Source organism: Schistocerca cancellata, chromosome 3 (assembly GCF_023864275.1).
Source record: "Schistocerca cancellata isolate TAMUIC-IGC-003103 chromosome 3, iqSchCanc2.1, whole genome shotgun sequence".
Classification (NCBI taxonomy): domain Eukaryota; kingdom Metazoa; phylum Arthropoda; class Insecta; order Orthoptera; family Acrididae; genus Schistocerca; species Schistocerca cancellata.
This window is the reverse complement of record NC_064628.1, coordinates 641,233,814-641,251,845: the sequence shown is the minus strand read 5'-3', so window position 1 is coordinate 641,251,845 and position 18,032 is coordinate 641,233,814. Positions and strand designations below refer to the sequence as shown.

General features: G+C 43.9%; 1 protein-coding gene across 1 annotated transcript in view; it reads right to left on the bottom strand.

The window, feature by feature from the left end:
- Nucleotides 1–607: 607 nt before the first annotated feature.
- LOC126175590 (GATOR complex protein WDR24) overlaps nt 608–18,032 on the bottom strand; it is a 117,146-nt gene continuing 99,721 nt past the window's right edge. Inside the window, exon 13 of the mRNA XM_049922452.1 lies at nt 608–1,203. Within this exon, the coding sequence (XP_049778409.1) occupies nt 857–1,203 (347 nt within the window). The 3' untranslated portion in view covers nt 608–856. The remainder of the gene's footprint in view (nt 1,204–18,032) is intronic.

Sequence of the window (18,032 nt, the reverse complement as noted above, 5' to 3'; positions counted from 1 at the left end):
ATCAACGATGCTTTCGAACTCATTGATGGGGGCATGCTGCGCTGAGTGTGGGAGGAACTTGATTATAGGCTTGATGTCTGCCGAATCACTAAAGGGGCACATATCGAACATTTGTGAATGCCTAAAAAAACTTTTTGAGCTTTTGTATGTGTGTGCAAAGCATTGTGAAAATATCTCAAATAATAAAGTTATTGTAGAGCTGTGAAATCACTTCAATCATTTGTAATAACCCTGTACATCATCACAGCTCATAGGTGGTGTAGTAGGATAGTTACAGTAAATAATAATCATTACAATTTTCAACAATAATTTTACAAATTCAGTTCAGCACCTTGAATGCAACTTAAAACAGCCACACAACAAGGAAAGCAAACTTAATATTATTTTTGTCAACAAAACTTCTATGTGGTTAAAAGTTAGGAAGGATACTAGCCTTCTACCGGCTAATACCTGTATAAATTGTCATGATTTCAGTTTGTCTGATAATGATCTCTGCCTGCAGGATCCTCTAAAGTAATAGCTTAATAATGACAAAATTTATCGTTATAACTTCTGCAAACAAAATCACAGATTAAACACTCTTTCCTCCCCCCCCCCTCTCCCTCCCCCCCCTCTCTCTCTCTCCCTCTCTCTCTGGGTGTGTGTGTGTGTGTGTTTTATTGGAAAGGGGGCTGAGGCACTATGCACACACAGCATGAATAGTAAAAGAGCTTGTTGGATGCAGTAATTCAAGTTAAATTTAATAGTAACATTAATGTGCTGCGGACTTGTCAACAAGTTCATTTGTTGTTTACCACTATACAAAAAAATTAACAAAAAACTCTTTAGTGCTTAATTTACTTACAATATTTAATATTCAGTTATACTGACAAATATGCCCACAACCAGCAGGGCATTCACGACGATCATCATTTTCCCACCACTGTTGCAAGCAAGGCATGATGTGACCACCGTGTGCACAGCCTTGGCACCACGCATACAATCCACGGACTGTTCTATGGCAGACTGCACATGCTGCAGGTCGTCGTCCACAACGATCACAAAGCCAGCCCGCACGTTGTAGAGGTTTACGACAAGTCGAGCAACTAGAATACACAGTTGTTGAACGCTGACTTGCACGTGAAACTGCTGAGATCCAAGACAGCTGAGTCAAATGTGCTGATGCTATCCACTGTCGCCTCCGTGATAAAGAGTCCAGGTAACCTAGAAAATGAGTGGCATGTATCAACCGGATTCAAATTATTTCAAATTTTTCATAGTTATATGTATGTTGTGTAGGACCATGCCAGCAACAGCTACCTGGTCACTGAATGTGTCAATAGATAGTTTATATAATGCTCATTAGAAAATTTATACACAAAAGAATTGATAAAACACAAAAAAATTGTGAGAGCATATATTGCTAAATAACACATTACAGAGAAAAGTTCTCAACTACTGCAAGGGACTCCTGTAGAGGATTGAAGGGATGTGCCCCAGGGGAACCTTTCGACTTGGATTTGAGTACTTGGGATTTATCACTCAGTTTTTTCAGTTCTGCTGGAAGCCTGATGAAAATGAAACTTGCTGAATAACACAAGCCTTTCCGTACAATGCTTAAGAAAGTGTTATCCATGTGAATATTATTTTTTCGTCTAGTGTCACTTAATTTGTAGCTTGTTCTGAATTACTCATAATATCAACAACAAATCCCACAGCGGAATATACATACAAGGAGGGTAGATTGGAACTCGAAGACACCAGAACAATAGTTTACATAAAGGGCATGAAGCGACACCACGGATCAGTCTCACTGCCTTTTTCTGAACTAAGAATATTTTTGCTGAGTGCAGAGAGATGTAACTAAAAACAACATCACATGAGATAAAAGAGTGGAAGTCAGAAAAGTAAACAAGCCTTTGTGTTTCAGCATCAGATACAGCCAATATCATTCTTATAGTAAAGATAGCAGCAGCATTCAGCTTTTACACAAGATCTTGAACATTCAGCTTTTGCACAAGATCTTGAACATAGTGCTTCCAAGGAAGCCTTTCATCTACAATCATTCCTAGGAATTTAAAATGGATAATGAAACATCAAAGAGTCAGGAACAAGAAGCTAGTGATCACCTTTGTTGATTTTTAAAAAAGCCTACGATAGTATTGATCATGTATCTCTACTGTCAATTCTTAAAGAATTTGGTTTACATCAGAAACTTGTCAATCTTGTTGCAGTCACCCTTCGAAATACCAAAGCTAGAGATTCATACTGCCCTTCGAAAAGGCGACGGATTGTCTCCATTATTGTTCAATTGTGTGCTGGAGAAAATCATGTGTGAATGGAACAAGGTATGCCCACCATCTGTTAATACTGGAAGAAAGATTTGACTTAACTGCCTTGCATTTGCAGATGATTCGGCGCTGTTAGCAAACAATATTGATGAAGCAAAGTTTCAGATAGAACAACTAAAACGATTAGCGGCAAAGGGTGGATTGCAAATTTCGTTTGAGAAAACAGAAATGATGCCCAGCTTCCCAGTTGACACATCCCATATCATACTCCATAATGATCAAAAAATTAAAGTAGTAAAAAAGTTTAAATGTCTTGGTGAGATTATTACCTGGAATGCTAATGAAAGAGCATCAATAGATAGTAGAACATTAAAACTATAGTGAGTGCAGCGAACCACATGACCAACTTACGAAAAACGATCTCTCTCAATAAATGCTACATTTCGGCATTACTCCTCCGTCGTTAAACCGGAGGCAACATATGCAAGTGAAACACTATTCAAACTAAATACTCAAGCAACAACTGACATACTGAAGAAAACTGATAGAATACTCCAAACAATTATCAGTAAAAAACATCAAGTTAATGGGCAGTAGAGACTTTTGCCCAATTCAGTAGTGTACCGGTATAAAGAAAGTGAATCCATTATTGATACAATGCGGAAAAGAAGGATTGCATTTTTCGGCCATATATCTCGCCTACCAAATACTAGAATCCTGAAGTAACTTTTTGACTACTTCTGGAACAGTAAAACCAAAAACATCTGGTTTAAAGAAGTATAAAGTGATCTGGATGAATTGAACATCACCACACACCAAATTCAACGCAGAGAAGAGACAGCTACTGAAGAACAAATACATATGGCTGATATTCAAACCATCAGAACGGAAGAAGTACATCTTATCTGCAGAAGAACGAGTAGCCAGATCACAGCGAATGAAGAAATTTTGGGAAACGAAGAAATTGCTAACTACTAAGACCTAAACTTAATCATTGTAGACTCTTTTGTATTATGTTTGATTTTAGTGCTCCAATGTGAGTGTAAACTATGTAAATAAATAAATAAGGTCCAAGTGTTGTGGCACTGTCTGTGTGGACAAACATGGCATCCTGACCAATGTGAGCAACAATATTGTGGAATGATGAACTGTGGTCCCGATAGGTCACACTCCTGTCACTGCTGAATTGTGATATATACTGATAGATGTTTCTCCTTCTTACATGATGCATAACATGATTTCAGTAACACACAACATTAAAAAGTAACTTCCGAATGAAAAATCCACTGTGTAATCGTTCCTCATACACAGAATGTAGATGGAATTACCCCTACCTACCTTGTGTGGTTTGCGCAAAGAATGCTAATTATTTGCATATCCAAGCATGCAAGATACTTCATGCCAACTTGATGACTGCTGCATTCGGCTTCATAGTTTTGCAATTTTAATGGCCACCAGCATATTAATCCCTTAACTTAAATCAAACAATGGAAGATCCAGCATGGATGTAACAATATTATGAAAAGGATAATTGTTACGGATCATACAGTGGAGATGCTGAGTCGCAGATACGCACAACAACAAGACTTTCACACTTAATGCTTTTGGCCAGTGCCTTTGTCAACAATAAGACACACGCACACACGCTCACGCGCGCGCGCGCGCGCGCGCGCGCACACACACACACACACACACACACACACACACACACACACACACACACACACAAACGTGTTTGTTTTAATATAATATCACCTTATGTCATGTAATATTGTTTCATTTTTGAAGAAAATCTGTCTATCGTTCCACTTGTTCAGATTTAAATAATTTGTTACGGCGATTTGTCTCTACTCACCTCAATGCCAAGACTGTCTGTTGATGGCTTGGGGAATATGTTTTACAGAAATCTTTATTTAACTATCATTAAATATGAACTGTAAAGTTACAGCCGTCAGGCATGAGATAGTCTGATAATTTTTTTATATTATCAGATTTTTTTTTTTTAATTCCGTTATTGTCCACTGATTTTAATAATAGGTTAATCTTAAGTGGTGAGTTCCAGAGCACATTTAAATTGGCATGTATTGCTCATGCGTTTTGTTAAAAGTATTATGTTTATTAAAAATAAATATGAATTGTGACAAATAATGGCAACTGTGGGCCTGCCCTTCGAAGTCTTGATTTCCCACTCCATCCTGTGTTCAAGGATATCAAGTATTTTCACAGAAAATATTCTATCTATCCATGACTGATCCTTTCTAAACACAAACTGTTCAAGTAACAAAGTTTCTGATATAGAATGTAATCTTTCATTGATTATGTTCCATATGTATGTGTCATTTAATAGACTTGCCTCTCTATAGTTCATTGTCATACTTATATGACCTTCTCAAGTAAAGATTTCACCAGAGTTTTTCTCCAGGAATCAGGAATTTTGCAGTGTTGCCCACATATATGAAGTAGGTACAACAATCTTAGTTTACAGATTTACTGGCATATTTCAGTAGGTATGAATTTATTCCATCCAAGACACATGTATTTTGGTTTTTCACACTTTTATAATTTTGTAATTGCTGTCTTATCAACACTTTTTTCTTCTGATTCTAGTTCGTCTTCCTTTGAGATTTTGTCATTAAACTATAACTGTCTATAATGTAAACCCAAGTGGGCCATGATATTAATTTCAGACTGTTTCCCTTTCTTCTTAGCTGAGATCATTACATTATGAGGGTTATTCTAAATGTAAAGAATGTTTCGACCTGTCAAGCCCCACAATTCTACCCCAACCTACAGCAGCCTCTAAGACTTTCCTAACTGTTGGTATCAGTATTAAGTTAAAAACAAGCACAAACAGTAATTTTTGTGGTTTTAAAATGTGTGACAAAATTAATGATCCCACCAGGTGTAAGGTTCCAGGGTTGCTACAAGTTTCCCTAAGCAAAATTCCCTGATATTTCCCTGATTTCCAGACACATTTTAGCATTTTCCCCTGAGAAATTTTGAGACTGATTGATTGACTGAGAGGGTTTATGGAGCCAAATGGCGAGATCATCAGTCCAGCAATTTCAAAGTTACTCACAGAAGAAAGAGGGTCAGCTAAACGTGGATGGATCCAGTCAGGGGAGTCAAACTATAAAACAAGGAAGTTAAAATACACACAGTAAAAGGCATAAAAGGTTAGACCAAATCTAAAAACAGAAAAAAAAGTGCGAGCTTTCCATGGAGGAGTGGTCACTGGGTCCCAGATTGAGAAAACGTGAAAGCCCCAACCACAACCACATTGCCTCTGTTCCAGGAGTGAAGCAAAACCTTATATCTGGAAATAACCACTTTCACAGAGGAAACTGAGGACTATTCAATCATCCGTGAATTGTCTGATAATATTAAAATCAAGGAAGACAATACTTAATATGAAGGGGACATTCTATCAATATGTGGGATATTCTCAGTCTGCCTCCACAACCATATTGTGGCAGTGGTTCATTACACAGGAGAACACAATGGGTGAACTTGGTATAACCAATGCATAGACAGCATAAAGCAGCGGACTCCTTCTGAGAAAAGTGGAAGGAAGAGTACCAAAGTGCAGTAGTGGACTCCTTCCGAGAGGAGGAGGAGGATTAGCACCAAAGCGCAACAGTCTCCTCGGTTGTGTGGGGTTTATTACTGAAGGCAGTAGTGATCCAGGTGTCATTCCAGTTTCCATGCAAAGAGAGATTTGACATAGATCTGCATATCCACAGCTGGGGTCACGAAAGGGAATGGAGTGTGAATATCAGCTTATCTAGCCAAACAGTCAGCCCGTTCATTCCCTGAGATACCCACATGACTTGGGACTCAGAGAAAGACAACTGAGCAGGTGGCACAGACAAGGAAGGACAGAAGGTCATGGAAAGCAGAGACCAAAGGATGATGAGAGCAGCAGGCTCCTAAATGTGTCAGTAAATATTAAAAACTGTGGAGGGAGGCCTGAGTAACAAAATGGAGGGCCTTGGTAATGGATAACAGCTCCGCTGTGAACTTACGACATGATTCCAGCAATAAATTGTGTTTTAAGCCAGTAGGAGAGATGAAAGCATATCCTGCTTTATCTATCATCTTAGAACCATAAGTGTAGAAGATGGTAGCACCCTGGAACTCTGCAAGGATGGAATGTACAAAATGCCGGAAGACCGTAAGGGCAACAGAGACCTTAGGAAACTGGAATAGGTTGATCCTAATCCATCCAAGGAGGTGTGTGAGAGGGAAATAAATGGCGCACATTTCAGTGGATGGAGATGGAAATCCTGACAGAGGGAAGTGAGCCAACTGGCAATCCAAACCATAGGCAGTGAACAGGAGGGAGCTGTCCCTCACTTGCAAAGAGGACAGACAATGGGATGGTCAAGGAATCTGTGAATGGCAATTGCATAAGAAACCAGGAGTTGGCTTCATCATATTTGTAGAAGGGGAATCCTCACTTCTGTGAGGAGACTGTCAATGGGACTAGTGTGAAAGGCACCAATAGCCAGATGCACCCCACAATGGAGAACAGGATCAAGTATTTTCAGAGCGGAAGGAGCCACTGAGCCATTAACCTGATTAGATTAGATTAGATTAGATTAATACTAGTTCCATGGATCATGAATACGATATTTCGTAATGATGTGGAACGAGTCGAATTTTCCAATACATGACATAATTAGGTTAATTTAACAACATACTTAAGTTAATATAACAACTTTATTTTTTTTGTGTGTTTTTTTATTTTTATTTATTTATTTTTTTTTATTTTTTATTTTTTTTTAATAATTTTTTTTTCTTAATTTATATCTAAAAATTCCTCTATGGAGTAGAAGGAGTTGTCATTCAGAAATTCTTTTAATTTCTTCTTAAATACTTGTTGGTTATCTGTCAGACTTTTGATACTATTTGGTAAGTGACCAAAGACTTTAGTGCCAGTATAATTCACCCCTTTCTGTGCCAAAGTTAGATTTAATCTTGAATAGTGAAGATCGTCCTTTCTCCTAGTATTGTAGTTATGCACACTGCTATTACTTTTGAATTGGGTTTGGTTGTTGATAACAAATTTCATAAGAGAGTATATATACTGAGAAGCTACTGTGAATATCCCTAGATCCTTAAATAAATGTCTGCAGGATGATCTTGGGTGGACTCCAGCTATTATTCTGATTACACGCTTTTGTGCAATAAATACTTTATTCCTCAGTGATGAATTACCCCAAAATATGATGCCATATGAAAGCAATGAGTGAAAATAGGCGTAGTAAGCTAATTTACTAAGATGTTTATCACCAAAATTTGCAATGACCCTTATTGCATAAGTAGCTGAACTCAAACGTTTCAGCAGATCATCAATGTGTTTCTTCCAATTTAATCTCTCATCAATGGACATACCTAAAAATTTGGAATATTCTACCTTAGCTATATGCTTCTGATTAAGGTCTATATTTATTAATGGCGTCATACCATTCACTGTACGGAACTGTATGTACTGTGTCTTATCAAAATTCAGTGAGAGTCCGTTTACAAGGAACCACTTAGTAATTTTCTGAAAGACAGTATTGACAATTTCATCAGATAATTCTTGTTTCTCAGGTGTGATTACTATACTTGTATCATCAGCAAAGAGAACTAACTTTGCCTCTTCATGAATATAGAATGGCAAGTCATTAATATATAATAAGAACAACAAAGGACCCAAGACTGACCCTTGTGGAACCCCATTCTTGATAGTTCCCCAGTTTGAGGAATGTGCTGATCTTTGCATGTTACGAGAACCACTTATTTCAACTTTCTGCACTCTTCCAGTTAGGTACGAATTAAACCATTTGTGCACTGTCCCACTCATGCCACAATACTTGAGCCTGACTTTCATAATCTAGTCTGGACAAGACCAGAGCACTATGAAGATGGACAAGTGTAGCATGGTTTGCACCCCAAGATGTGTGGGCGAGGAGGCAGAGAGCATTAAGCTTCAGCATGCATGTAGTCTTCAAGTAGCGAATATAGGTTAGCCATATCAGTTTGTCATAATAATAATAATAAAAAAGCCCAAGAAACGAGACTGTGCTGTAACATCAAGAAGCTGGTCACCTAAATAAAGTTCTTGATCAGGGTGTACTATGAATTGATGACAAAAATGCATAACCTGCATTTTGGAGGGACAAAATTGGAAGCCATGGGAGACAGCCCACACAGAGATCTGTTGGATGGTGTCTTGGAGCTGGCACTCAGCAGATGCTACTGAGTGGGAGCCACACCAGACGCAAAAAATCGGTGACATACAATGCCGGGCTAACCTGGGGGCCAACAGATGTTACAAACCCATTGATGGCTATGAGGAAGAGTGTGACACTTAATATGGAACCCTGTGGGATACCATTCTCTTGAACCAGGGAGGTGCTGAGTGAAGTGCCAACTGGAACCTGGAAGAGCTGGTGGGGTAAAAAATCACGAATAGAAATTGGAAGGGGGCCATGAAAGCCCCAGTTATGGAGGGTAACTAAAATGCAATGGTGCCAAGCCGTTTCGTATGCCTTATGTAGATCAAAGAAGACAGTGACAAGGTGCTGACAGTTGGTAAAAGCCAGTCGGATTGCAGTTTCGAACTTAAGTAAATGGTCAGTTGGACATTGTCCTTCCCAGAAGTCAAACTGGAATTGGGAAAAAAAGGCCTCGAGATCCAAGTACCCGCCATAATCTGAAGCTAACCATCCTCTCAAGCAGTTTACAAAGTACATTCATCAACCCAACTGAGCAGTAGCTGTCAAGAGACATTAGGTTCTTCACGGGCTTAAGGACAGGCATAATTATACTGTCTCGCCACTGTGCAGGGGAGGCACCCCTGAGCCAAATGTGGTTGAACACCCTGAGTATATATTGCCTCTGTGTAATGTTAAATTGTTGAATCACCTTGTTGTGGATGGAATCTGGGCCTGGGGCCATGTCATGTGAAGAGGTAAGAGCCTGCAAGAATTCTCATTAGTGAAGGGTTCATTATAGTGTTCAGCTTGATGAGTGTTGAAACAGAAAAAGGGGGGTGGGGTTCTGTTAAGCTTTGTATTTCTGCCAGAGACAGGTGACAGGATAGGAAAAGGACGCCGATGCCATCGCAAAGTGTGTCGCGAGGTGTTCTGCAATGACCAATGGATCAGGAGACAGAACACCATGGAAGATAAGGCCCTGGACAGTTGACTGTCACTGGTGATCCAGAAGGCTACAGAGCTTGGCCCAAACCCGTGATGAAGAGCCATATGTCCCCAGGGAGGAAACATTGTGCTGCCAGAATTCCTTTTTACTCCACTTATTACCTTTACCTTATTAGGTACTGAGCCTTAGCACAGAGATGCTTAAAAGTGAGGAGGTTGGTCTGTGAAGGGTGTTGTTTAAATTGTTGCAGCACTTGTCAGTGGTCCTGCACAGCAATTGCTATGGGACTTGTAGATGCGCGGACAGCAGTGCCAGCAGCATGAAGAATAGTGGAAGAAATACCCTGCACAACCACATCAATGCAGTTTGAGAGAGATGTCGAAGTGCACGGCAGACGTATATAAAGGCCGACTGGCCCTGTGGAATGCTTAACATGGGGTCCTGCCTGCCTGGCGGTGGCAGGGGAATGACAGAATCATTGGAAAGTTGTCACTGTCACAAGGATCATCAGGGAGTGACTAATGTAGGCAAGCCAAGGGAGCAGGAGAGGAGACTGTGAGCAGTAAAGGTCCCATAAGTGAAGTGGGTAGGGAAAATCTCACTGAGGAGACACAAATCAAAGTCTGTAGTAAGCTGGTCAAGTAGAAGACATCTACCCAACAAAGTGGCAACTCCCTGCCCAGGTACCACCCACTCTGAACAGGGGCTCGCCTTGTACACGCCACCAAGCCACAGTGATGGCCACCTGGCAGGACAGTCATTGCTGTGAATTCTGATGCCCTGAAAAGATTGGCAACCACTCCTAGGCTTACATGAGGCATTCATAGCACAGGTACCAGCAGTGTGATCCCTATGGTATCAGGTGGCTCAGCCAGATGGGAACGTAACAGCCCCACCACATGGACTGGCTACCGAGCTGGTGACCTAGCAAGGAGGTGAAAGGGCTTTGGCAGGGAGGGAGAGGAAGGGGAGAGAGGGAGAGGGAGAGGGAGAGGGAGAGGGAGAGGGAGGAGGAGGAGGAGGAGAGGGGAGAGAAATCCACACCAGAGATGCCAGGGAGGGAGTTCTTCCCCATATGGCTCACACTACAGGCTTCAAATTTAGAGATGGAGGTCAAATACCTGACGGGGACCACAAAAGAAAAGCCAAAAAGGGGGAAAAGCAACCAATCAAAACCACAAGACAAAGCAAAGTCATGAGGATAGCCAGGCCAACATAAAGAAGAACACCAAGAGAAGGAATGGAAGGGTCAAAGGGAAAGGAAGGAGGACAGGGAAGGAGGAGGAAGGGGAAGGAAAAGCAGCCCAGAAAAGAATGAAGGCTGCAATAGCTCAGGGACCCATTTAAGCCACTCACGTACCTGCTAAAGAGCTGTGGCCCCCTGGACAAATTTTGAGATCTCAATGTTACATAAAGACATAAATTGACAAAAAAATGCAAGACTTCTGTATTTCTAAACATGTGAGCAAAAATCTTAAGTACTAACATCAACATCTTTCGCAATGAACTTTTTTTAGATGGAGAAAGTAAGTCAAATGTTATATATGTTTCATTAAGACCACAGGTGTTATTTTATTTCAATAAAATGAAACACATTTGGTGAGAAAAATATGTATATCATTGGAATTGCAAGACAGATTTAAAATATTGTCACTGATTTCAGAAATAATTTAAGAAAAAAATATGCCTCTTGAAAGAAGTGTATAAGGCGGGGAAGAATTGTGTAAACCAATGTATAGGTGATTGCCAATAAAATATTGTTTCTACTATGTTTGTTATTGTCAGTTATTACCCACTGTGTTATGTCTATTATTTTACAGGTATTGTGTGGTTTTTCTTTCACGAAATATGTGAGTACATAGTATACAAACTGCCAGTGACTGCCACTATTTTCTTCCTCTTATCAACCATGCTTTCTAATACATAAACTACTTTCAAAGTGCCGAAATGTACTAGAATAAATAAAATGTCTATAAAATGCTGCACTGTACAATTTTCTTGCAGTGGGACAGTTGTAATTCCTGAAATCCATAGCCTGTGGCCTCTGGCCTGCCAAAGAGCGCCACAGTCCTCAGTCCATGGATAAACCATGAAAATCTGCCACATTACCCACACACAAATAGACCTGGCCTGCAGGCAGATCGGTGAGACTAGATCCAACAGGCGGGACATGCACGTTAGTGGGAAATGATGGGCTTCAGACTGGCAGGTCTAGTCCGTTAGAGATACCCACAGAAATGGCCTGCAGTTTTGGCCCATTATGGAAGTCCACTGGTGTGGCCAGCTGTTTACATCTCACAGACACCATGTTAATGAAATGAGACCACAGTGATCAATTCATGCAACAGATAACTTGCGTGAATACTCTGAAAATCAATACTAATGATGATAGGTAACAGCTCACCGTGAAGATGATCGCAGATTCATAGACAGGCAACTACAAAAAAAATCACACTCCCTCAACTACATTTTTGGCCATAGCCTTTGTCAGAACACGAGAGCACATAAACATTCACACAAACATTCAGACACAAATCATGCGTATGTGACTACTGTCTCTGGCCACTACATCAACAGTCTCTGAGAATCAGATCCAAACAAACCTCTCCTCACGCCTCCTGCCTCTTGTCGGAAGCTGGTAGACTAGCAGCAGGAAGTAGTGGCAGCGCTGACTGAAGGCTGAGGTTAGTGGCAGAAAGGGAAGAAGCAATAAGAATAAGGAGTAGGGAAGCGTCTCACATACTCCGCTGCACCCAGCCAGCGATGATGCATGACATCTCAGTAAACAAATCATTTCATCTACTGAGATAAAAACTAGATTTTTTCAAATTTTCCTGATATGTTTGAAATTCCATAATATTCCCTGACTTCCAGAACTTGTGGAAACCCTGGGTTCATAGGTTGATATGGTTTCTGAATGCAAAAAGTTCACACTATCAAAATATTTTGATCTAGTTCTGTGGGACTATGCTGGGGAAAGCTATTTGGTCATGGCACAAGTCAGTACATAGTTTAGAGGCAGATAAATGAAGTTTATGGAAATGTGCTGAATGGAGTTTCAGTTCGAACATGATGCTTCATGTTTAATTGCAGACAAATATTCTTGATGAAGAATGATCAGGCCAACCTTCAGTTGTGAATGCCAAGGAATAAATTCAACGGGATAGATGTTTTATTACTGATGAACTGAACTTATGTTTTCTGAAATTTCACCATCATTTATTTGCCAAATTGTTAGTGGCAACTTGGGCTACAGAAAAGGTTGTTTCCTTGGTTTGTGGGGGTTGAAGGGACCAGACTACAAAGGCCATCAGTCCCTTGTTCCACATCCATAAAATCCTTCAAAAAATAGAACAAGCAATTGAGATGACAAGGGATGACACAGAAACAGAAAGGCACAAAGACCAGACAAAAGGAATTAAGAGCTCACCACAATCTAAAACCGGAGGCCAAAGGCCAGACTCAACATAAAAAAGGACACAAACCCTTAGATTGAGCCATAAAAGCCCCCTGCACGAACAAAACTCAAAACTAAGTCTGCGATGGCGACATCATCTGCTAAAAGTGCAGGGAGCATATCAGGCAGTGCAAACGTCTGCATGAGCATAGTTAAGAATGGACAAGTCAACAAGATGTTGACCAGTCAACACTGACCCACAGCGACAAAGAGGTGGGTCCTCACGATGCAAGAAATGACCGTGCATCAGCCAGGTGTGGCCAATGTATAGCCGGCACAGAACAACAGAGTCCTTGCGGGAGGCTCGCAAGGAGGAGCGCCACACACCTGTAGTCTCCATGATGACTAGAAGTTTGTTGGGTGAAGACAGGGTGCGTCTTTCATCACCCCAGGCACCAAGTACCTTCTGCCGCAAAACTGACCAGAGATCACACTCTGAAAGGCCAATTGCCAAGGCCGGTGCATCGACAGCCTGTTTCGCCAGTGTGTCAACATGTTCATTACCCGGGATGCCGTCATGACCCGGGGCCCACAGAAAAACGATAGAGTGCCACAATGGGCAAGGGTATGGATAGACTCCTGGATCACCATCACAATAACCAGACGAGAGTGTGGAAAACATTGTTTGATAGCTCGTAAACTGCTCAGGGAGTCACTACAGATAACAAAGGACTCACCTGAGCAGGAGCGGATATGCTCTAGGGCGCGAGAGATGGTGACCAGCTCTGCAGTGAAGACAGTGGAGCCAGCCGGCAATGAGCGTTGTTCATAATGATCCCCTAAAATAAGAGCATAACCAACTCGACCAGCAGACATTGAACTGTCTGTATGGACCACATCAGAGCCCTGAAATGCGGCAAGGATTGAAAGAAAGCGGCGGCGAAGAGCCTCAGGAGAGACTGAGTCCTTCGGACCCTGTGCCAAATCGAGCTGAAGGCATGGGCGGGGCACACACCACAGGTTATATGCAGAGGGGCCTGGAAAAGAGGTGGAAGAGGGAAAACCTCAAGCCCAGAGAAAAAGAGTCCTGATGTGAACCACGATCATACACCCTGACTGGGGCTGCCGTTCCGGAAGATGGACGACCGAGTGAGGGAACAGGAGACAGTAATTGGGATGCCCGTGCAAGCTACAAACATGTGCACCATAAGCAGCCAGTAGTTGGTGGCGCTGGATCTGCAATGGAGGGACACCAGCCTCCACAAGTACACTCCTGGAAATTGAAATAAGAACACCGTGAATTCATTGTCCCAGGAAGGGGAAACTTTATTGACACATTCCTGGGGTCAGATACATCACATGATCACACTGACAGAACCACAGGCACATAGACACAGGCAACAGAGCATGCACAATGTCGGCACTAGTACAGTGTATATCCACCTTTCGCAGCAATGCAGGCTGCTATTCTCCCATGGAGACGATCGTAGAGATGCTGGATGTAGTCCTGTGGAACGGCTTGCCATGCCATTTCCACCTGGCGCCTCAGTTGGACCAGCGTTCGTGCTGGACGTGCAGACCGCGTGAGACGACGCTTCATCCAGTCCCAAACATGCTCAATGGGGGACAGATCCGGAGATCTTGCTGGCCAGGGTAGTTGACTTACACCTTCTAGAGCACATTGGGTGGCACGGGATACATGCGGACGTGCATTGTCCTGTTGGAACAGCAAGTTCCCTTGCCGGTCTAGGAATGGTAGAACGATGGGTTCGATGACGGTTTGGATGTACCATGCACTATTCAGTGTCCCCTCGACGATCACCAGTGGTGTACGGCTAGTGTAGGAGATCGCTCCCCACACCATGATGCCGGGTGTTGGCCCTGTGTGCCTCGGTCGTATGCAGTCCTGATTGTGGTGCTCACCTGCACGGCGCCAAACACGCACACGACCATCATTGGCACCAAGGCAGAAGCGACTCTCATCGCTGAAGACGACACGTCTCCATTCGTCCCTCCATTCACGCCTGTCGCGACACCACTGGAGGTGGGCTGCACGATGTTGCGGCGTGAGCGGAAGACGGCCTAACGGTGTGCGGGACGGTAGCCCAGTTTCATGGAGACAGTTGCGAATGGTCCTCGCCGATACCCCAGGAGCAACAGTGTCCCTAATTTGCTGGGAAGTGGCGGTGCGGTCCCCTACGGCACTGCGTAGGATCCTATGGTCTTGGCGTGCATCCGTGCGTCGCTGCGGTCCGGTCCCAGGTCGACGGGCACGTGCACCTTCCGCCGACCACTGGCGACAACATCGATGTACTGTGGAGACCTCACGCCCCACGTGTTGAGCAATTCGGCGGTACGTTCACCCGGCCTCCCGCATGCCCACTACACGCCCTCGCTCAAAGTCCGTCAACTGCACATATGGTTCACGTCCACGCTGTCGCGGCATGCTACCAGTGTTAAAGACTGCGATGGAGCTCCGTATGCCACGGCAAACTGGCTGACACTGACGGCGGCGGTGCACAAATGCTGCGCAGCTAGCGCCATTCGACGGCCAACACCGTGATTCCTGGTGTGTCCGCTGTGCCGTGCGTGTGATCATTGCTTGTACAGCCCTCTCGCAGTGTCCAGAGCAAGTATGGTGGGTCTGACACACCGGTGTCAATGTGTTCTTTTTTCCATTTCCAGGAGTGTATGCTGTTGACAGGGCTTGTGAAGAAAGCTCCAGTGGCAATTCAGATCTCGCTGTGAAGGATGGGGTCAAGCAATCGCAACACGGAAGGGGCTGCCGAACCGTAAGCCAGGCTCCCATAATCTAGGTGGGACTGAATTAATGCCTGGTACTGTCATAGAAGGGTAGACCGATCGGCACCCCAGGTGGTGTGACTCAAGCAACGAAGAGCATTAAGATGCCACCAGCACGTGTGTTTAAGCTGCTGAATATGAGGGAGCCAAGTCAACCGAGTATCAAAAACCAGTCCCAAAAACCGATGCGTCTCCACCACAGTAAGAGGTTCATCATCAAGATAAAGCCGTCGCTCAGGGTGAACAGTGCGACGCCAGCAGAAATGCTTAACGCAGGTCTTGGCAGCCAAAAACTGGAAGCCTTGTGCTACAGCCCAAGACTGCGCCTTGCAGATAGCGGCCTGCAGCTGCCGTTCAGCAGCTGCAATGCCTGTGGAGCTATAATATAAGCAGAAGTGATCAGCATACAAGGAACCTGAGACAGACGTTCCCACCGCTGCAGCGAGCCCATTAATTGCAACTAAAAAGAGGCAGACACTCAATACAGATCCTTGCGAGACCCCTTTCTCCTGAACTCGGGAGGAACTATGGAAAGTCGCAACTTGCACGTGGAAGGTACGAAGCGACAGAAAATTTTATATGAACATCGGGAGTGGGCCCCGAAGACCCCACCCATAAAGCATGGAGAGGATGTGATGTCGCCATGTCGCATCGTACACCTTCTGCATGTCAAAAAAGATGGTAAGCAGATGCCGATGTCGGGCAAAGGCCGTATGGATGGCAGACTCCAGGCAGACCAGATTATCAGTGGCAGAGCGGCCCTGACGAAACCCACCCTGAGACGGAGCCAGAAGGCCCCAAGGCTCAAGTAGCCAACTCAACCTCGGGCTCACCATGTGTTCGAGCAACTTGCAAAGAACGTTGGTGAGGCTAATGGGGCGGTAGCTATTCACCTCCAGTGGGTTCTTGCCACGTTTCAACACAGGGATTATGATGCTTTCCCGCCATTGCGATAGGAACTCACCCTCAACCCAGATACAGTTGAAAAGGTCTAGGAGGAGTCGCTGGCAGTATACCGAGAGGTGTTTGAGCATCTGACAGTGGATGCGATCTGGTCTGGGAGCCGTATCAGGGCAAGCAGCTAGGGCACTTTGGAATTCCCACTCACTGAACGGAGCATTGTATGATTCAGGGTGGTGTGTGTGAAATGAAGGGCTCTGACGTTCCAACCACTCTTTCAAGGAGCGGAAGGCGAGCGGGTAATTTGCAAAAGCGGAACTCTGTGCAAAATGCTCCGCTAAGTGGTTTGCAATTGTGTTGCAGTCAGTATAGACTGCTCCATTCAGTGAAAGTGCAGGTATGCTGACGGGAGTCCAATAGCCATAGAGTCGCCTAATCTTGGACAAAACCTGTGATGGAGACGTACGGAGACTAATGGTGGAGACATACCTTTCCCAGCACTCCTGCTTGCATCGGCAAATGAGGCACTGGGCTCACACACGGAGCCGTTTAAAGGCGATGAGGTGTTCCACTCAGGCAACCACCAAGGCACAGTCATCCGCCGAGGGGATCCAGAAGAACAGGGAATGGCAGATTTGCGGCAGTAATTATGCCGGTGGTGACCAAGTGAATCACCGCATCAATGGCATCATTGGAAAGAGGCTCAATAGTGGCAATGGAGGTGAACAAGCCCCAGTCAGCCTTATTCATAGCCCATCTCCAGGGGTGCCCAGAAGAGTGACGCTGTGGCAGTGACAGAAAAATTGGAAGGTGGTCACTACCACACAAGTTGTCATGCACACTCCACTGGACAGATGGTAATAGGTTAGGGCTGCAGATCAAAAGGACGATGGCTGAGTATGTGCCATGCGCCACACTGAAATGTGTGAAGGCACCATTATTTAAAAGAGAAAGGTCGAGCTGTGCCAAAACTTGCTTAATGACGCTGCCTCGGCCTGTTGCCACTGATCCACCCCACAGAGGGTTATGGGCGTTGAAGTCGTCCAGTAACAGAAAAGGTGGCAGCAATTATGCTATCAGCGCAGCCAGACTGCAGACATTAACAGCCTGAGTCATCCACACCCGAACAGTGACAGTCTCTAAAGGTGTTTGATGAGGGACACACTCGCTGTAAAGAGAGTGAAGGACGTAGATGCAGACACCACCAGATACCCTCTCACAAGCTGCCCGGTTCTTATAATAACCCTGATAGCCACGGAGGAGGGGGGAGGGGGGTTCGCATCGCTGGAAACAAAATTTCCTGAAGAGTAATGCAGAGGAAGAGGGTGAAGGCTGAGAAGTAGTTGGAGCTCAGCAAGATGGTGCAAAAAACTGCTGCAGTTTCACTGGGCTGGGAGCACTTCACTGACTCAGTCTCAGGAATGGACGAGGACTATGAAGCCCTACGACCAGCGACCTGTGGTTGCTTCAGCCACTGGCGGGTGTCCACTTTTCAACTGGTCAGAACCTGA